This window comes from Lagenorhynchus albirostris, chromosome X (assembly GCF_949774975.1).
Source record: "Lagenorhynchus albirostris chromosome X, mLagAlb1.1, whole genome shotgun sequence".
NCBI lineage: Eukaryota > Metazoa > Chordata > Mammalia > Artiodactyla > Delphinidae > Lagenorhynchus > Lagenorhynchus albirostris.
The window spans coordinates 20,035,784-20,058,113 of record NC_083116.1 but is presented as its reverse complement, the minus strand read 5'-3'; the positions used below and the strand labels follow the sequence as shown (position 1 = coordinate 20,058,113).

The window sequence follows — 22,330 nt, the reverse complement described above, 5'->3', positions numbered from 1 at the left end:
CCAGCACCTTGATCATGGACTTCCAGCCTCCAGAAAAATGAGGAATAAATTTCTATTGTTTATAAGCCACCCAATTCTGTTATAGCAGCCCAAACAGACTAAGTTTCAAAGTACAATTCAAGAAGTTCTAATGCTAAGAGGAAAAAAACCACTCATGATTGAGCCAAACAACTTCTGAGCCTGCCCACCTTTATGGTTATTAGGATTACAAAGGGACTCTTGCCACCCTTTAAAGTTCTAAAAATTAGTAAAGTATACACAGTGAGCTTTTAACTGCGCTGAAGCAAAAACCAGAAGATGGATTCAACAGATAAAGCTCTCAGTCTGTAGGCCAAGTAATCAGGCTTCCATGTAAGAAGTAAAGCAATGCTCCTAGTTGTATGACAAAATCTGCAGCTTTTTTTTTTTTTTTTTTTTTTTTGCGGTACGCGGGCCTCTCACTGTTGTGGCCTCTCCCGTTGCGGACGCGCAGGCTCAGTGGCCATGGCTCATGGGCCCAGCCGCTCCGTGGCATGTGGGATCTTCCCGGACCGGGGCACGAACCCGTGTTCCCTGCATCGGCAGGCGGACTCTAAACCACTGCGCCACCAGGGAAGCCCTAAAATCTACAGCTTTTATGCAAAGTTATTTATTAGAAAATAATTCCAGAGGCACTTTAACAGTACAAATTTTATTAAAAAAATAAGTAATAACATCAAAACTCTTCAGCAAATCTATATTCAATGTAACCAAAATAAACAAACACCAAATAAAAAAAAATATACATCTATATATATATGGGCAAGAAACAAGTGCAGTTTTTGGTCCCAATATTTTCTGGATATATTATCTTTATCCAAAGGAGTTACATTAATGGCTAAGAAGACATTATGTGTTAGATGTACAGAAAATGTAACTTTAAAATTTGTTTTAAGGTCTGTAGGAAGTGTTTTTTGCCAATTCTTTATGTCTTTGACCTCACAATCACTAAGATAATGTTAATGATAGTCCCAGGATAGACAGAGGATATAATAATGTCTAATGGTCTAAACAATTACCAAATTAAGAAGTCAATAGGTAGCTACATAAAATCTGTGGAGAATTGTAAGGATTTTTTGGGGAGTTACTAATGAAACAAAACAAACACAAAACAAGTTTTAAAGAAAAGAAATAAAAGAGGACATGACAAAACAGACATTAATAAATTTGGTGAAGACAACATAAAACCAAGATAACAAAATTAAATTAGACTTAAAAAAGTTGAATATTAGTATTGCTGAAAACTCCTAGGGTTTTTTAACACTGGATAAAACTTTAAATGACAGTAAAAATCACTAACTTTAGAAATTTGTTTTCCAAGAACATGGAAATAACCTTGGTTCCCTACATAACCAGTTTTTATATTCCTTGGACTGCATGCATGCTAGAGAAAGATTAAAGGGCAGCAGCCAAAATGATTAAACTTCAACTTGGATGTTGAAGCATTGATTTGATGGGCTTTTTTCTTGGTCAGAATCAACCCATAAGCTTAAGATCAAGAACCAAAGCCCCCAGGGGGAAGTTGTGCTCAATTTGGTGGGCCTTGAGGTCATCTCTGGCCACATTAGCATCAGTCTTATGGGAGGCCAGTCATGAAGGAAGGGACTCTCCCTAAGATCTGATTTCTTAAGGCCACAACCTAGAGGAGGTCTCACAGTCAAACAATTCACATTCCTTGGAAAGAGAGAACAGGCATCAGATGTGTCCATCGAAGGGGGACACTGACCAGGAGTACCCTGGACTTTTTTTGAAATTTCTGTGTTGCTTCTGCATCTGAAAAATACGAAAAATAGAACAATGACAGACAAGGAATGAGGAAAAAGACAGCTATCTGATCTAAAATTGTAAGACTTATAAGAAATTAACTAAGAAACCAGACAAAACAGACAAAAAAAGATGAACAGTCACATCTTTTGGAATGCAATATTCTGAAAGCAAGTATAGCAGAGAAAAACACAAATTATTTTAAGCAAAGCAAGAAAAGACCATAGCAACAAAAGTTATTTTTGAAGAGAGCCAACTGGAGAGAAAAACATATGTTAAGATATGTTAACCTGACACAAAGATAAGGTGGAATAAGACTCTAGTGCCATCTGAAAGCTGAAAAGAGCTGAATAATGAGAACTAGTGTCATGAACTTGGCTGTTTAACCGCCTTCGTATGAGAAAACACTTCAGAACTTTGAACTTAGGAAACTGCCTTTGTGTAAGAAAACACTTCAGAACTTTGAAAATTCCAACTTGTCTTGCACCAGGTTGCACGAGCTCCATAGAGCAGGAATCTATTTCAACAAGCGGCTTTAAAAACAAAAACAAAAACAAAATACTTTAATATTTTTCATTTCTATTAATGATACATTTAAAAAATGCAACAGTGCTAAAATCCATCAAAGAAAAATGCACTAAATGAATATTAAACTTACGCAGAAGTGGATCCAGAAGCTGAGATACTCCCAGGAACTGAAATTAGAAGAGTTTTACATTTAAAATAGAATATATGAGGAATGAAAAGGGGAAAGGGAGGAAGGGATAAATTAGGAGTTTGGGATTAGCAGATACAAACTACTATATATAAAACAGATAAACAACAAGGTCCCACTGTATAGCACAGGGAACTATATTCAATATCTTGTAATAAACTATAGTGGAAAAGAATCTATGTGTATAACTGAATCACTTTGCTGTACACCAGAGACTAACACAACACTGTAAATCAACTATACTTCAATAAAAAAAATTCTTAAAGAATATATGAGGAATGAAACTGTCATTTTAATATGTAAGAGCCGTATTGTGGCTGATCAAAAACACTGGAATAAGTATCAGAAATCCAAAGTAACACAATTATATACGTACCATTCTCTATTATAACTTGGCAAGTATGAGTTTTACGTTGACTTAAGTGTTTAGCCATAAGATCTAAACCAGAAGAATCAGTTAGGAAATCACATTTAAGGCACACCAGAGTAATGCCCCTATGAAAAAAAGAAGACAGAAAGAAAAGGTTTTTATCTTTTATGAAAATCCATATACAAGTTCAATCATTATTTTTCCATGTAATAACTTGACTTGTTTTTTATGTGTCATGATCACCATTTGCAAATTTTGTTATATAAACCCGATATATATGAAATGGTATAACCATGTCTCTAGAAAATGGCATAGCCATGTCTAAATTATGCTAGCATTTAGTGCTCTATAAGCTTGTTCCCTCTGATGCCGGTTTCCAAAAGATATGAGTGAAGAGAACTAAAGCCCAGTCATGACTCCACTAACTTATATAACTTGTGCAAGGTACAATCTTTCCATGCCTTTGCCCACCTGCAAAGCAAGGCTACAATATTCATCCATTCAATACACATTTTCTGAGAACCTTCGTTACATACTCTGTACTACTAGGTCTTATGGATACAAGAGTGAACAAAAAAGGATACACTCTGTGAAGTCTACAATCTAATGTCCTATTTAATTGATGATGAAGTCAGAAAAGAAAGGAGGCCTTAAAAATAAATCATGCAGGGAGTTTCAAGATGGCGGAAGAGTAAGAAGTGGAGATCACCTTCCTCCCCACAAATACATCAGAAATACATCTACATGTGGAACAACTCCTACAGAACACCTACTGAACGCTGGCAGAAGACCTCAGACCTCCCAAAAGGCAAAAAACTCCCCACGTACCTGGGTAGGGCAAAAGAAAAAAGAAAAAACAGGGACAAAAGAATAGGGACTGGACCTGCACCAGTGGGAGGGAGCTGTGAAGGAGGAAAGGTGTCCACACACTAGAAGCCCCTTCGCGGGCGGAGACTGCGGGTGGCGGAGAGGGGAAGCTTCAGAGCCACGGAGGAGAGCGCAGCAACAGGGGTGCAGAGGGCAAAGCGGAGAGATTCCCGCACAGAGGATCGGTGCCGCACCAGCCCGAGAGGCTTGTCTGCTCACCCGCCGGGGTGGGCGGGGCTGGGAGCTGAGGCTCAGGCTTTGGTTGGAGCGCAGGGAGAGGACTGGGGTTGGTGGCGTGAACACAGCCTGAAGGGGGCTAGTGCACCACGGCTAGCTGGGAGGGAGTCCGGGAAAACGTCTGGATCTGTCTCTTTTTGAATTATAGTTTTCTCAGGGTATATGCCCAGTAGTGGGATTGCTGGATCGTATGTTAGTTCTATTTGTAGTTTTTTAAGGAGCCTTCATACTGTTCTCCATAGTGGCTGTATCAATTTACATTCCCACCAACAATTCAAGAGGGTTCCCTTTCAGAGCCCATATTCTTAAATGTGACATGACACCACCTCGCCACCTTAACCCAGGTTATCTTATTAAATCAGTGTTAACTACTGCAATAGTCTTAACCAGTCTATGTGCCTCATGTAGCTACAACTCACCTTGTATACCCCTCCAAATTGATCTTCTTTCAGTACCCTTGATTCTACACAAAACCGCAATGGCTTTCCCAACATCCTCAAATTAAAATTACGTCCAAATTCCCCAGCCTTTTTCAAGGATTCCACAATCTGCATCTCAGCTCAAAACCATTTCCCCAGACTCTGAACTTAATGCTATGTTACATGAACTTCATGCTCCATTCAAACTGTACTACTTGCCATTCATTGTGTATGTCTTCTGCTTTTTTCCTGTCTGCATTTTTATTCATGCTATTTCTTCCAACTAAAATGCCCCGTGCCTCTTCTTCTAAGTAGAAAACTTTCTTTCTTTTGAAATCAGTAACTCTCATTGCACTTATTACAAACCTCTTTGCATTAATTTCTGTAGTTATTTATGTTCACACCTTACTGTAAATGGTACATTCCTTGAAGGTTGGTACCAAGCCTTCTTCATCACTGTCATCTTTATAGGACTTGCTACACTGTGTTATACATAATAGATGTACAATAAACAGTTAAAGAATGAACACTGCATTTTAACAAAATATTAATTACAAAATTTATTTTGTAAAATTACAAGTATGAAACCTCCCATACACAGAAAATAACCAATTTTCTGTTTAAATTTGAGATCCACCCAAGGTAAGAAAAAAGCACCTCAGATCTTTAAAGTCATACAGTTAATTTAAGAATCAAGCACACAACTGTGTTTGGCAATAGTGAGGTAAAAATCAAATTAAATTCTCATCTTTACAAATCCTTTTCATTACTATAAAAATTTTTAGTACAGGTTAATACCTAAATATAGTTTATTAGAATCTTCTAATGCCCTGAATTTAGTAATATTTTAAAAATAGCACTAATATATTTTAAAAATGGAATCAAACTTTCCTCTGCCTATGAGCTATTTGTCTATCGTCCACATACTCCACATATGTCACTTTCAATATTAATTTACTCAACAAATATTTATGGAATGCCTATCATGTGCCAGGCACTATTCAATGCCCAGCAAATGTCTGGCATAGCTCAGTATCTGAACTACACACATTCTAGTGAGAAGATATAGACAATAAACAAGAGGGTGAAATACACAATATACAATACATTGAACAGTAAAAAGCTGCCATGAAGTAAAAACAAAGCAAGAAAGGGAAGAGAGGGAGTGCTGGGGGTGGGGCCTGGGGAAAGGATGCTACTTTATTATTATTATTTTTTATTTTTATTTTATTTTTTGCAGTACACGGGCCTCTCACTGTTGTGGCCTCTCCCGTTGCGGAGCACAGGCTCCAGACACACAGGCTCAGTGGCCATGGCTCACAGGCCTAGCCGCTCTGCGGCATGGGGGATCCTCCCAGACTGGGGCACGAACCCGTGTCCCCTGCATCGGCAGGTGGACTCTCAACCACTGCGCCACCAGGGAAGGCCGTATGCTACTTTAAATGGGGCGGTCCAGGTAAGGCTCACTCATTGGAGGAGAGACCTAAAGGTAGCTACCATGGGAGCTAGCTACCCATACAGATATCTGGGGAAGAGGAAATGAGGCAAAAGGAATAATAAAACACAAAGGTCCTGAGACACAGCATTCCCTCTTCTACTTTTCCACTAACCCAAAGCATCAAAACAACTATTGGCTAAACTTAAGTCTATGTCTTAGCCTCCTGCTACAAAGATCTTGACACTGGTATTTCAAATAGCAATGAGAACACGAACAAAATAATTAAACAAAGGAATATAGAGTGAAAAGGAATTAGAAGAATGTGAAAAAATGGTTCTTAGTGGATTCTGAGCTAAGTGTGTGTGGTATAACCAAAATGAATTATCAATGCCTTTAGAAATGTTTACAATTCCTCTGAACAGTAAACAAGTTGTGTACTTTTATTTCAAAAATAAAAAAGCCCCAAGGATTATGAAGGCTATATACTGATCACAACCAAAGTAGTGTTAGTCACTTTACTAGGTATCTTAAAAGTCTTAAATTTTCAAATATTGCTGGAGAGCCTTATTTTTTTAATTTTATAATGCAAATTCATGAAAGTTTCACCTTAATGCCTGACATCACTGAAACAAGTTTAGCTAGAGAATACAGGCAATCCCCTCTTTGAGGTAAGGATATAAAGTACAGAACTCTATTATGTCTAGTAGCAATCACTTCATTTTCCAAACTAGGCACTCCAGCATCAGGTTAAAAAGCTACTATAATTTTTCAGTAGAGAGAATGAAAAAAGATCGAGTAGGGCTTCCCTGGTGGCGCAGTGGTTGAGAGTCCGCCTGCCGATGCAGGGGACACGGGTTCGTGCTCTGGTCCGGGAAGATCCCACAAGCTGCGGAGCGGCTGGGCCCATGAGCCATGGCCGCTGAGCCTGCGCATCCAGAGCCTGTGCTCCGCAACGGGAGAGGCCACAACAGTGAGAGGCCCGCGTACCGCAAAAAAAAGATCGAGTAGTTACCTGAGAGTTCCAGAATGCTTCTTAAAAAGATAAAACCGTTTAGTTGGCTGGTTGCTATGAGAGCTGGAGAGACAAAAGACAAATGAGATTTTATTATACAATAAGTCATTAATTTTATGATCAGTTTTCAAGCCTATGCTTAGTTTTGAATAAAAGACCATGATTTAAATTATAAAACTCTATTAGCATCTCTGTTTAATTCAAGATTTTTATCTTACATTTCATTTTCCCTGTGTGTTTTCGAACAACATATTTCCCTGAGAATAATCTTAAATGATCATACCTCACCATTATAAAAAAAAAACCTTTAGAGTTAAAAATGCAAAGAGCATCAAGTTAAGTTTTTCAACTGTTAAGAGTTGAGAACAACTTAAAAGGTATTGGCTAATAATGTATTTTGCTATAATATAAATTGTTATGAATAATAATTATTACTTTCTAATCTTGATATACTTAGCCCAGGGGACCAATCTGAATGATCTTGGAAGTAAATGTTTCTTGGGCTAAATGACATTACTTACCATCAGTAAAATGAAACATTTAAAGAATCTTTTGCAATTACTAGGAGAGCTTTTAAAGAACGCGAATTAAAAACAGAGCTCATGAGTTAAAACAATACTTTCTCTCCGCACAGAACAGAAAACCACTAACCAAATTTTGCAGCCAATGCTAATAGCTTTTATACCCCCTTTTAAACTGATAAGGAAAGCTTTCCTGTATTAGAAAGTCAGGCAGAATTAGCTGGGATTAGTGTAGCACAGTATTACTCAAACTGTGGTCCATAGACCAGCAGCATCCGTATCACCTGGGAGCTTATTAGGAATACAAAGTCAGCTCCCACTCCAGACTTACTGAATTAATCTCTGGTGGTGGAGCCCAGAAATCATTTTCAACAAGTTTTTCAGATGATTCTTATGCAAGATAAAGTCTGAAAAGTACTAGCCCTAGCTTGCACTGACAGACCCAAACCAGACAACACATCAAGTCAATGGTTACCCTTAGACACACAGTAACTATCATCAGCATACCATGTATACATGGGAAAAGAATGGCTACCTATAATGCCAAGAAAAAAATCCTCAGAATAGGTGCTATGGTGAATACAAAGAACTGCTCTCTCAAGTAGGTAAGACAGACATGTATTTAATATGAGGCAGAATAGCTGAGTAGTACAGAACTCAAAGAAACAACTGATTCCTACGAGTGGCTGTGGTGATCAGATACTTCACAGAAGGTAAAATGAAAGGGAAGGAGAAGGGCATTCCAAAGAATTAAGGAAAAGTCACTTTAGATATTGAATATGGGACAAACTATACATTGGGGAAGATTAATTAATCTGGGAGGCTTGACTTCTGTATGATTACAGAGTTGGTATGGGCTGAGAATAAAGATACTCAACCTCTGAGAAAAATGAAGCTTCTGTACGTACAGAGCTTAATCCTATGACAAAAGTCCACACGGGTCGGAGTGAGGGTATCCAATTAACGGAGAGGTACTTGAGGCAACCAGGGAAGCAAGGCACCAATGAAGTAGGGGAAACAGAAGAGAGAGCTTCAAGGCCCTTAGAAGAGTAAAAGTGGAAGATTTCAGTTCTGTATGAGGCTAACGATGAGTAAGCAATCAGTGTGTGTGATGACAATGCAGTGCAGGGTTGGGGCTAACTGGAAATTAGAAAAAGGCTATGAAGGAAGCCTGGAGCCAATTGGGAATATTTTGGGATAGAATGGGGTTAGAGGTCCTACAGGACAGTTGAGGAGCCTATGGAAAATGGGAAAGGAGAGGACAGAATGATCCATGGGTTTAAGAAACACCAAAGATAACTTCCAATTTAATCTCTTGGAAATTAGGGGCAGAATTAAACCCCACTGGGGCAGCCATGTGTTAGGCACAGAATAAGAGACCAGCATTCTCCCCAGCAGTATACCGAGAGAAAGGTTGGCTGTGGTCTGGTTTGGAACAACTGAGGTATGGGTGCAGAACCACTGCAGTAGTTGTGAGGCAGAGTGGTAAATTACAGAAGATGGACTTTCAGGAAGCCATGATGAATGGTGGCAGATCAAGAGAACTCCATAGGCTTCAGAAACTTAAAGTCTATTATTTCCAGGTGATGCTCCACATTTATGGAAATAATGCGTGGAGACAGACTGAGCTTAAAGGGTATTGGGGTGATAAGAGTTTGGATCCTAGACAGACAAAAATGTTTGACTTATTTGTGTCCTGTATAAATGCCAGTGAGTTAAAGGTGAAAATATCTATCAAATAGTTAGAGATGAAGAGTTGGATCTCAGGAAAACTCAGCACTGAAATTGGAGGATTTACAGTTGAAAGGTAAAAGATAAAACTCTGAGACTGGTTGAAGTACCAAGAAAAGAAACGTAAAGAGGCAAGAAGAGCTGAAGAAAGAAAAGGTAATGAAATAGAGGAGTAGCAAACAAGAAAAAAATGGTGGTAATAGTTTAAGAGAAGTTGAGAAGAGTTTCAAAAGTGAGTGATCAAAAGTATCAAATACTCTAAAGAAGTCATGGAGGAGTAAGAATGAAAAGCAGTGAGTACACTGAGTGATTAGGACATGACTGATAACCTTCAAAGGGGCAGCTTGAACTGATAGATGGGGGTGATACTCAAATTACAAAGGGTAAAGAAACGACAAACAAGACAGTAAAGAATACTCTTTACAAATGTTGACAGTAAAAGGAAGATAAGAAAATATGCAAAGTAAAGGCAAATCTCCCTCATCCTAAAAAAAAAGAATACCTGAAAATATTTGCAGGCAGAAGGAATGTGGTAGAGAGAAAAATGAAATGAAGGTGCATAACATTATGGAGGAAATGGAGGAGATGAGGGGCAGGATTAACTTTGAAAAAGAGGACATATCTTTTTCTGAGATTAATGTTTGGATGAAGGAGAACAAAAACGAGGTAGAAAGAGGTTAACCTTGGGAAAAATGAAAAGGATGACCTCTGAGTAATTAGTAGGCAAGGTTAACAACTGAGAGACTAGAATAAAATCTTGAAGGTACTGAAAAGGATTTAAACATGTTGTAGACAAAAACAAAGAGGTATTTTTTAAAAGACAGGACCACATTAAAGTTAAAGATCAGGAATTCAGAGCTGACTGAATCAAGCACAGTTTGGTGGTCTAGAATTGAGCATAGAAAAAGATCAAAAAGGATAAGAGAGTCAAGGATAGCAAGGTTAAGCATGATTGAAGATGTAAAGGATTCTAGAACAAAAAACAAAGCAACATTCAAAACAGATGAACTTGAGGGTGAAGTTGACTATACAATTGGATTGGTGATGCTGGACTGGAAAGAGGGGTCAAGACTGAAAGTCCTGGGGTAATGAGATTTCAAAATGAATGAATATTGTATATGATGAGGTAAAACTGGATGGTGGTAAAGAAGGGGGTACAACACCTCAGAGGTGGATGTGAAGTGCTGGCATTAAAGAAGTCAAGGCAACATGATGACAGGCTGATCATCAAGGGGAAACAAAAAAACTGAGAGCTAAGTTCTGAAGGCATTAAAAAATGTGGGCAAATCCTTGAAAGTGGTAGTTAACTATGACCATAAAGTAACGCAGAGGTCTTGGTATGATTTGCAAGAGAACCACTTTTATTGGTTATACCTTATTTCTGACTGAAAATAAATGGAACTACCTCAATCTGAATAATCAACTTATTTATATCTGAATAATTTTTGTCTATTAAAAAAAATCTATCCCGAAGGCATAAAGTACCAATGAGGTTCAAATGAAAGTAATGAGGGCTCTGAAGTCTTTCTCTAGCAATAGAGTACACGGTAGGTGCTCAAATAATGTAAATAGAATTGATATATGAAAAGAAATTCCAACAGTAGCGTCATGACCGGAATATCCCTGTACTCTCTCATTTCACATTCATCAAATGAATGCAAAGATAGATGGCTTGAAAGACAAATGGACAGACAGACGGATATGAGAGAGAGAGAGTGCAAGAGAGTGAGCATGTGAGCACCGATGATGTTCCTAGTGTCTTTGACAAAGCTGAAGTCTCTAAAAGTTGACTGCTTTGAAGTGGATAACACTCACGTGGTTCCATGTATTTATTTGATAAATATTTTGGAAAAATTTTAAATTTTATGGACCACTTTCTGAAAGACTTTGAAAAATAGTTTCCCTAACAAACCTATTCTAATTTCATTAGTCTAACTGTTCTTAAAATTTTTGTTCCACTAATTTCATGAGTTATTATGCTGGAAAACAGTATTGGGTAATATCCTAGAAGTTCCCTGTTGCTAGATCTTTTTAGATCCTTGATGTGACAAACTGGCTTTGTTTTCAAAAACCAAATATCTAAATATTAAAAACGCATGAGAAATATTTTTAAAAAATAAAACAAACAAATAAAAAAAAAACCCCAAACCAAATATCTTGAATGGCAGTTTTGACTGGCAGTGTACATGTTTAACTCACCTCACCGTATGATTTATAAAGGCTTTGTTACAGTTTGTTTTGTATCTGCAAAAATTACAGTGGATATATATTGAAAAGTGGCTTGCAAAATCTTTTATTTTGGAACGACACTCAATGCACTTGTGAACTCCCCGAAGACACCTTATGGAGACAGGAAAAAATATATTGTAAAACAAAATAATATGGTAAAGCCTTATTAATGTTTTATTAATTGAAGCCAAGGTGTTTAAATTAAATCTTTAAATAGAGACTTATAATTTGAAAATCTGCTTGGAAACAACAAGCTAGAATAAGTAAAAAAGTCTAATACCAGTTAATGTTTCCTTGGAATAAAAAGGATCACATTAACAATTCAACTACCACAAGATATAAGCATAAAATATAAGATTAGTGTAAAAGATGACAATTATACAATAAACTCAGTAATTCAAGTTCTGTTCAGCAGTTGTAGAAAGTACCTTTTTATTATCTTCTTGGCCTACATGCCAGATAAGTGATTATCATGTAAATGTGCATACCTAGTGATATGCTAAGCTATATTAAAATAACCTTTAATATTTAATATCAAATTAGGATTGTATATCAGGAATAAAAGATATTACCTTAAGTTCTTCAAAACTATGCCGATTTTATTCTTCTTGTTGCACTCTTTCTTTTGCTTGTGATAGGTTTTTGCTTTATATTCAAATACATCTCCACCTTGACTACTTGCAGTGGACGTAGTTGCATAAGACTTTCTTGTCTTATATTTACTTTCATAAGGTTTTGTAGGATCTTCAGCAGTTTCACTTGTAGACTTTGAAGGTGAGACCTGAAGAGAAGAAGTGCTTGGAGTATCCTTGGAAGATGTAGTTGATAGACTTGAACGAACAGGTCCAACTGAAGCTCGAATAGTAACCTATAAAAATGAAGGCAATATATATTTTTAGAAAATTAAGCATCACATTAATATTAAAAAGATCAAACATTATGCAGGCCATAATTGGTTTTTGACAAGGATGCCAAAACAATTCAGTGAGGGAAACAATAGTATTATCAACAAATGGTGCTGGGACAACTGGATATCTACATGCAAAAGAATGAATTTGGACCCCTACCTCATACTAAATACAAAAATTAACTCAAAATGTATCAAAGACCAGACTGTAAGAGCTCAAACTATAAAACTCTTAGAAGAAAACATAGGAGTAAATCTTCATGACCTTGGGTTAGGCAATGATTTCTTAAATATCATACTGAAAGCACAAGCAACCAAAGAAGAATAGATAAATGGACTTGGTAAAAATTAAAACTTTTGTGCTTTGAAGGACACTATTAAGAAAGATAAAAGATAACCACAGAATGAGAGAAAATATTTGCAAATCATATCTCTAATAAGGGACTTGTATACAGAATATATAAAGAACTCTTACAACTCAATAAAAAGACAAATAACCCAATTAACAAATGGGCAAATGATCTGAATAGACATTTCTTCAAAGAAGATATACACATGAAATAAGCACATGAAAAGATGCTCAACATCATTAGTCATTAAGGAAATGTAAATCAAAACTCCAGTAATGTATCACCTCAGACCAACTAAATGACTATAATGAAAAAGACAGGTAGCAGCACGTGTTGACAGGATGTGGAGAAACTGCAGCCCTCATATATTGCTGGTGGGAATGTACAGTGGTGCAGTAGCTTTGGAAAACAGTTTGGCAGTTCTTCAAAATGTTAAACGTAAGAGTTATTATATAATCCTAGGCGTTCCACTCCTAGCAATTCCACTCAAGAGAAATGTACACACAAAAACTTGTACATGGGCTTCCCTGGTGGTGCAGTGGTTAAGAATCTGCCTGCCAATGCAGGGGACATGGGTTCAAGCCCCGGTCCGGGAAGATCCCACATGGCACGGAGCAACTAAGCCCGTGCATCACAACTACTGAGCCTGCGCTCTAGACCCCGCGAGCCACAACTACTGAAGCCCGCATGCCTAGAGCCTGTGCTCCACAACAAGAGAAGCCACCGCAATGAGAAGCCCGCGCACCGCAACGAAGAGTAGCACCCGTTCACCACAACTGAAAGCCCGCGCACAGCAACAAATACCCAACAGAGCCAAAAATAAATAAATAAAAATAAATAAAAATTAAAAAAAAAACAAACTTGTACATGAATTTTCATGAGAGCATTATTCATTACAGCCAAAAAGTGGAAACAACCCAAATGCTCATCAACTTATGAGTGAATAAATAAAATATGGTATATCCATACAATGGAATAATATTCAGCCATAAAAAAGAATAAAGTACTGATACCCAAGTACTAATACAGCCTTAAAAAGGAACAAAGTACTGATACAAGCTACAATATGGATGAACCTCAGAAACATTATGCTAAGTGAAAGAAACCAGTCATAAAAGACCACATATTGTATGATTCCATTTGTATGAAATGTCCAGAAGAGGAAAACCCACAGGGATGGAAAACAGATTAAAGTTTGCCTGTTGCTGGTGGAGGGGAAATTGGGAGTGACTACTAATGGTTATGGGGTCTCTTTAGGGGGTGATAAAATGTTCTAAAATAGATTGTAGTGATGTTTTCACAACTCTGTGAATATGCTAAAAATGCTAAAAACCCCTGAATTGTATACTTTAAATGGGTGAATCGTATGGTATATGAATTACATGTCAATAAAGCTGTTACCAAAAAAAAATCACTGCAATACAAAAAGTTAAACATCAGGGTATAAACTACAATCAGGTAAGTCTCGCATTTATTCTAAATGGTCATACCAATTAAATGAAATTTACCCTCAGTATTTATTTACTGTTGTAATACTAGTTTTGTATTGATAGCATTTATATGTTAACACAGATAGTAATGGGTCAGAAGAGCACATTCCATGGCTATTTTATGCTCTGATATAACTAAATAGCTTTGGTAAATATAGAGGTCAAAATTTAAATCTCAAATCCTGAAATAACTCTTTGGTAACTATAAGACAGATCTCCAGAATCACTGTTAACACCTGAAACTTATATAATATTGTACATCAACTATACCTCAATTAAAAACAATAATGCACCCCCCCAAAAAAACCAGATCTCCAGTAAATGTGACCTCTCTCTGGGGGTTCTTTGGGCAAAGGTTACTGCGGAGGTTACATCAATTCATCATACAGCATGGAGAATTTAATAATATTCAGAATTTTCTTAGAGCGAACTAATATAAAATTTCTAATTTAATATTCAGAAAAAGAAATGTTTGATTATACCCATTGGTTGATAATGAAAAACAGTCACCTATATATTTGGTATCATACAAAAAGCACTGAACTAGGAGTCAAAAGACCTGAGGTTAAATTTCAGTACTACCTCTTCCTAGCCATGTGACCTTGAGTAAGTAACTTATCCTCTCTAAGCCTCATCTGTAATATGGGAATAATACCTGCCTTCTCTACCTCACTGGTTTGCTACAGGGATTAAATAACAGAATGTATGAAAAAGCACATGGAAAGCTTAATTCTGAAGTGCTAACAAGACATTTAGTCTCATTTATTAATAATATCATAATTATAGTATATAATTATTACCATTATTATTAATAAGGGAAGATACGAGAGAGGATTGCACTGCTTATGTTAGTATTCTGCGTGTCTTGTTCCAGCATGGAATGAATGGACTACAGGGAAGGATACTGGATAGCTTCTCTCCCTCTAGAGCTTCAGAGCATTGCTTTACATTATTTTAATGAACTCAAATAGCAGACATACTCACATCAAAGTTTAGTACTCAAATATAAGTACTAAATGTTTGGGAATTATTTCACTTTGGATTGTGCATCCCTCTACTGGAGCAAATAGTCAAAAGCTGACTTTACATAGAAGAAGTCAAAGAAAACAGATGTACATAAGGCAGAGGGAAAATGAAATTTGTCGTCAGATGTGTGTTTGCTCACTTAACAGTGCAATGCTAATTAAGAGAATTTGCTTCTCTAAGAGTTGACTCAGTAATACCAACTTCAACAAACTACGGCATTCAAGGCATTATGACAGATGTTGGAGACACAAAGATAAACATGATTCCTCACCAGCTGAAGCAGACATGTACGCTGCCAACTGAAAAAGCTCAAAAACAGACTATAGAATATTTTAAGTATTTTTAAAAATTAATTAATTAATTAATTATTTTGCTGCGTTGGGTCTTTGCTGCTGTGCAGGCTTTCTCTAGTTGCAGCGAGCGGGGGCTACTCTTCGTTGCGGTGAGTGGGCTTCTCATTGCGGTGGCTTCTCTTGTTGTGGAGCACGGGCTCTTAGGTGTGTGGGCTTCAGTAATTGTGGCTCACGGGCTCTAGAGCGTGGGGTCAGTAGCTGTGGCGCATAGGCTTAGCTGCTCCGCGCATGTGGGATCTTCCCGGACCAGGGCTTGAACCCGTGTCCCCTGCATTGGCAGGCAGATTCTTAACCACTGCGTCACCAGGGAAGTCCCCAGACTATAGAATATTGGAACAACACAATAACTCAGTCTACAGTTAATATAGTTGCACTCACTGCAAAGGAATATGCTCCAATATAGCACATTTCAATCAACTCAAAAAACAATGGATAGGGCTTCTGCCTGCCAATGCAGGGGACACGGGTTTGAGCCCTGGTCCGGGAAGATCCCACATGCCGCGGAGCAACTGGGCCCGTGAGCCACAGCTACTGAGCCTGAGCGTCTGGAGCCTGTGCTCCGCAACAGGAGAGGCTCCGACAGTGAGAGGCCCGTGCACCGCGATGAAGAGTGGCCCCTGCTCACTGCAACTAGAGAAAGCCCTCACACAGAAATGAAGACCCAACACAGCCAAATAAATAAATAAATAAATAAATTTAAAAAAAACAATGGATAAAAAATTTTCTTTCCAAGCATAAGAATGATAAAACCTAAAATTAAAATTTTAATGACAACCAGAAGTCAATTTTTAATATTATATTGAATAGATTAAAACAGGCAGGGGTTTATTTCTATTATCATACAATGTTAAAACACAACATATTTAAAACTCACTTTTGTACCAGGAGGCAATCCTTCTAGCTCTTTAGGCTTTATAAATGTCCGATGCTGGGTCCTGTGATCCAGTTTCTCTTTGTAGGTCAAAAATTGTAGTCTGCATTTTGTACAACGATGAACTCCTTTCTTCTGTTTACAATAAATATTAGAAATAATATTAGAAAATAATTTCTGCCACCACAAATCCCGAGGCCTGAAATTGCTCTTAATAGCTAAAGAATTTTAAAACCAGAATTTTACCACATCCTATCATAAATAATTCCAAAATATTTCATTTTTTACAAGTACTTCTTGCATTAGTATTTGAGTTTCAAAAGTATTTGTTATCATACAGGCAATCAATATGATAATTATATCAATTAGATTACAATGGGACAAGTCCTATACTATTTGTAGTGTGAGTTTACTTAATTATTAATTTGAAGTATAAACTATTCAAACATATGATATCATGAAAATGAGCTATATTATACTTTTATTCTTGGAAAGATCAAATAATTTGTTATTTCCATTTGTTTCACAAGTTGGTAACATAAATTGAACTTTCTAAAACCAAACAAATTCAACCAGACACTCCCAAGAAAGTTATGTTATAGAAATGGTTGTATATGTCAGTGTTTGTCCAACAGAACTTTAAACAGTGATGATAATGTGCTATACTGCACTGTCTGATATGGTATCCACTGCCACATGTGGTTACTGAGTGCTTGAAATGTGGCAAGTGCAACAGAGAAATCGATTTTAAAATTTCATTTAATTTTAATTTTAAATTAATTTAAATTTGAATAGATGCATGTGGCTAGTGACTGATATTGGACGGCATGGTTACAGAAGCATAAATCAGAACAACTGATCTGAATTTACTATTTGAGAACCCCTTGACTATGTTCCTTCTGAAACCTGGTCATATTATTACTTTACCAATAGGAAACAGGACCGAAGAGAGATGTAAGGCACTTGGCTCATAGCTAGTTAGTGTTCTTTCTACTACATAGTAGCAACTGCAGTTTTTTTGTATATGCTGTCATCAATTAAAATATGTATTGTACATTCATCGGTAAATTTGGAACAACGTACAAATATAAAAATGTTTTCTCTAAAGCTGTATCTCCACAGGTTCATCACTATTTGCATTTAAAACACAAATAAACATTTAGGAAAAATCAAATGAGGTAACATACATTAAAGTACCTAGCCATTACTAGTGCACAGCAGGCATTTGATAAATAAAAATTCCTTACAAAGTTCAAAGCAATAGGTAAATATAATGTACTTGTATTACTATTTTAGTTTCATCTTAAGAAGTATGGTTAATTGGATCATATCATAGGTACAGCCAACATAAACAGATTCACCTATATGTACTCAAGAGAGGGGAAAGAGGGGGGAAAAAAACTCAGTCAAGAAGCTGATAGCAAGGTAACATGACAGAAAGTTCCCCAGATATAGGTCCCAGAAATCTTTTCTCTACCTGTACCTATATCTCATCCAGTTTCATGACTTTAAATAGTATTCATCCAACTGCCTACTCAACATCATTACTTGATATCTAACATGCACTTCAAATCAACATGGACAAAATTAAACTCTAGATTTTCCCCCATCCACCCTTAAAAAAAATCTGTTCCTTCCATAGTCTTCCCAATATCTCAATATATGGGAACATCATTCTTGCAGCTGCTCAGGATGAAGGAATTTGGTCACTCTTAACTCTTTCTCTCACACCCCACTGATAAAACCTTTCAGCTCTACCTTCAAAAGCATAATCTTTCCACTTGTCATCACCTCCGACCACTGCCACCAGATGAGTCCAAGTCACTCACCCGCACTCTCTCACAATAGCCTCCTACCTTCTTGTTTCCACTCTTTCCTCCCAACAGTCTATTCTCTCCATAGCAGCCAGAATAATCTCTCACATGCCTAAACACTCCAATGGCTTCCCATAACCCTCAAAAATCCTGACTCTGGCTTACAAGGCCATATACTATCTTCCCCGCATTCTGTTGCTACAACCTCATCTCCTACTACTCTTTCTCCCACTTGTTTACCATGCTCCAGCCACACTGGCCTCCTTGTTGCTTCTTGAACATCTAGATATATGCTCACCTCACTGCCTACTTACTGTTCCCTCTGCCTGGAACATTCACTCCCAGATAGCCACATGGCTTAATCCCTTATTTCCTCTGGAGAGACTTCTTTGACCACCCCACATAAAAAAACAGAAGCTACTCTTTCACCTCCTAAGCCCTGGCATTCCCTATCCTCATGTATTTCCTCCCTATGGTACTTATTACCAGCTGGCATACAGATACATTCAGACATAATACATATTCTCATTCTCTCTCCCACCTGCCACTATAATGCAAATTCCAGAGAGCACAAACTTTGTTTTGCTCACTTCTGTAAAACAGTCCCTGGCATATATTAAACAGTAAATAAGTATCTGTTTAATAACCAGTAAGGCAGGCAGCAAGAGACTGACAGAGAGTGCACATGAGAAGCAAGCACAATTAAACTAGTTCAAAATGTCTGCCATTCCATTCAATGAGCATTTGCCCAGAGCCCTGAGATGGGGACATTAACCTACTATTCCCTTAGATGGACTCAAGTCTTTCATATCTCTCTTATGCATGCATACCTGTGATGTGCTGAGAATAATACAGTACGTTTTTAAAATAACATGATGTTCAACCAAAAAAATGGTGACCTATTCCAAGGATAGAGACAAAAATTGTGTTGAACTTTTTGACAAGGATACTATATCTTTTGGGCGATTTGAAGGTTTTCAAGGCTAATTCTGACTCTCTGTAATATCTGCCTTTAGACCTAATGTCAGTGAAGAATGACTCTGAGGTAAAAGCTTGGGCCCTAGGTCAATTTTTGGCTCTGCCAACTATCAGCGAATGTGACACTCGGCAAGGTAACTTACTTTCTATAAAGCTTTGTTTCCTTATCTATGAAATGGAAATGATCGCATACCTGCTTTGTAGAGTGGTTGTAAGGATCAGACAAGATAATGCAAGTAAAAGCACTAGTGGCTGTCGTACAGCAAGTGATTAGTATATGTTAACTGCTTGTTATTACTATAAAGATCTAATGAGGCTATTTAACACATCTGAAATCCTTCATCCTTTCTTAAAAGTTGTACAAACTGTCCTGTTAGCTCTGAAATCACTCAATACATAATAATCTATTCTTTTAAGGAAAAGGTTACAACCAAAGTCTTTAAAAAGAATAAAATGAGCCACAGACTCAACAATTCTTATGGTCTAAAATTGCCCTAATATCATCTCAATTACAAGCTTATAATCTTGCTCAGCTATGGTTTTTGAGTCTTTTGTGAACAATTATATTCAAACTGAGAGTCTTCCTCTATTGATTGCTGACTGCCTACCTCTTAGGTACTCCAAACTTACAAAAAAATTGGGCACCCATGGTGTGTCAGTAGTCCCAAGACTACTCTCCGGTTTGATGATTCAATAGAAGGACTTATAGGGCTTAAAAGCTGTTATACTCACAGCTCTGATTTATTACAGTGACAGGATACAGAACAGGATTAATAAAGGAAAAAAGTGCATTGGGTGAAGCCTGGAGGATACTGGCACCAGTTTCCAAGTGCCCTCTCCCAGTGGAGTTGCATAGGACATGCTCATCAATCCCCCAGCAACTAACTGCAGCAACAGGTATGAAGTTTTTTGGTTTTGTTTTGTGTTGTTTTATTTGGTTTTCCAGGGAAGCTCTCTTTGAGTCTTAGAGCCCAGGTTTTTCATGGGGTTCAGTCACCAAACCTTCGGACTCCAGAAGAAAAGCAGGCATTCACCATAAACATATTTTTGCACAAGACCTAGAAAAGCTGGTACCACATGGCTCAAGGTTCCAGGCGTGTAAAACACTCATCAATTAATAACAAAGGCTCAGTTTCCAGAGTTAGCCAAGGGCTAGTTATGCAAGTAGACTCTTCTGAAAACGTGCATATTTGAGCAACTCAGACCTGCTGGGTTAACGCTTTCCTATATATGTGGCAAGTTAAGACATACAACTCACGGTATGAAGAGTGACTACAGATCAGGTTAAACCATTTAGGAGACACAGTCCACATAGCAAGCCCATCCATCTCTTTCTTACCTTTCTAAGCATCTATTACTCCCTCCACATCTACACCTCACTCTGGAGCTTAGTAAAGCACAAGAGAAAGAATTACGTTAAAAGCTTCATAATAAAATAGAGCTACTGCTTTATATCTCATTCTTTCTTTCAAAATCAAAGGTCAAAGGATGAAATACAGAGTACCAAGATCAGTGTTTCAAAAACTCTATTCCTAAAGAAATGTTAGTATGTGTTGTGCAAATAAAGGATTCAATGGTCAAATAAGTTTTGGGAACAACATATACAATATCACTTGCTTGGAGATTTATGATCTTTAAAGCATTTTTTAGCATGTTAAAAGCTCTGAAAAATCCTATCAAAAAATAAACAAAAAACTATTCATTTTGTAAGTGCAGCCATTTACTGAATTTCTTTTTCCAGGAACAATTTTAGAGTAGAACATCTATTTGACGTCTGATGGAACATGGGGGAAACTCTAGAATAGAAAGATTTTGCCAGAGTTTAACAGTGAGGTGACATACCAGGATAAAAAAATAAGCATGTTGCCATAACACAGGTGATCTTGAATGCATCTGGATATTCTATATTTATGATTTTTTCCAATTAACAACTATAAGTTGATTTCATGATTATCTAATGACTGGAACTGAAAGCAATGTTAGCACAAGTGCTGAATAAAATGGCCATGATAACGCATTCAATAATAAGGAAATGTAATGAGCTGATCAGTGAGGAGGCAAAACCTCATTACATAATCAGATTCAGTAAATTCATTGACTTCTGATTTTGGCAAATGTATGACTGCTCTTTCAAGCACTCAAGAATAGGCTCACTGTTATCAAGTTTTCAGCCCAAATAAAGGATGGTCTAATTGTGTCAGGAAAAGAACCAGCAAGCATAAAATGAAAATTCAAGGGAAAGGTGCAAGCACTAGTACTGATATTCCAGAAATTACAAAAGCAGGACTGGTAAAAGTCATCTAAGAAACAAGTTATAACCTAAACACTGTTCTTTGGCATAGTTCACATATCTAGAAATGTGTCATTGCTGTTTACTTTGTCACTGTCTGCTGCAAGAGACCATCCTGGATCACTGATGACAACCACATGTCTTCTCATAATAAAAAGTGGGCTAGGGAATTCCCTGGAGGGCCACTGGTTAGGACTCTGCGCTTCCACTACAGGGGCCTCTGGTTTGATCCCTGGTCAGGGAACTGGGATCCACAAGTCGTGGAGCGCAGGGGTGGGGGGGGGGGAGGTGGACTAGAAAGTGGAGATAAAGTTTGAAGAGAAAGAGGAAAACAGAAGATTGTGAATCCTCAATCTTATCTTCCTTAGTTCAAACTTATCCTTTTCCCTGCTCTTTAAAATCATTCCCATTCTCACCACTCTTAAACCCTTGAAATGTCCAATATAAATATTCCACTCATCTTTCCTCTTCCCCTCCACACTAGGCTCCTATTTGTACCTACCTTTCAGAATTTTCACTATCCATGAGCCTCATCATCACCAGGAAGCAGACAAGGAGAAGAAGTGGAAGTTTCACAAGTATTTCAGCATAAATTATGAATTAATGGTGTCATTTGGAACAACTTTGCTTTCCTTCTAGAACAAATCTAACCAATGTTCTAAGTTTATATATATAACCTTTTCACTAAGACAAAATGAACAAATAAGAACTGCTAAACCTCACCTGATGCTTCATGTAATGATTCATGTAGGGGGTTGCCATTCTACTAACTTTGAGGCAAAATGGACATAGCAAGTTCTTAGTATTTTCATGGGATGCTCTAAAATGAGTTTCTACATCAGAAAATGTTGATGATCTAAACTGGCAAACCTAGAAATATAAAGAAGATTTAATTTAACTTGAAAATTTGTAACCGATACGCAATTATAT

At 37.3% G+C, this 22,330-nt stretch overlaps 1 protein-coding gene across 1 annotated transcript in view; it reads right to left on the bottom strand.

Annotated features, from left to right (window-relative positions):
• Positions 1-734: 734 nt before the first annotated feature.
• Positions 735-22,330, bottom strand: part of ZNF280C (zinc finger protein 280C) — a 54,405-nt gene continuing 32,809 nt past the window's right edge. Inside the window, exons 13-20 of the mRNA XM_060137453.1 lie at positions 22,124-22,270; positions 16,322-16,453; positions 11,894-12,189; positions 11,292-11,432; positions 6,841-6,903; positions 2,874-2,992; positions 2,441-2,477; positions 735-2,315 (exon numbers count right to left, since the gene is read on the bottom strand). Coding sequence (XP_059993436.1) covers positions 2,300-2,315; positions 2,441-2,477; positions 2,874-2,992; positions 6,841-6,903; positions 11,292-11,432; positions 11,894-12,189; positions 16,322-16,453; positions 22,124-22,270 — 951 coding nt within the window. The 3' untranslated portion in view covers positions 735-2,299. The remainder of the gene's footprint in view (positions 2,316-2,440; positions 2,478-2,873; positions 2,993-6,840; positions 6,904-11,291; positions 11,433-11,893; positions 12,190-16,321; positions 16,454-22,123; positions 22,271-22,330) is intronic.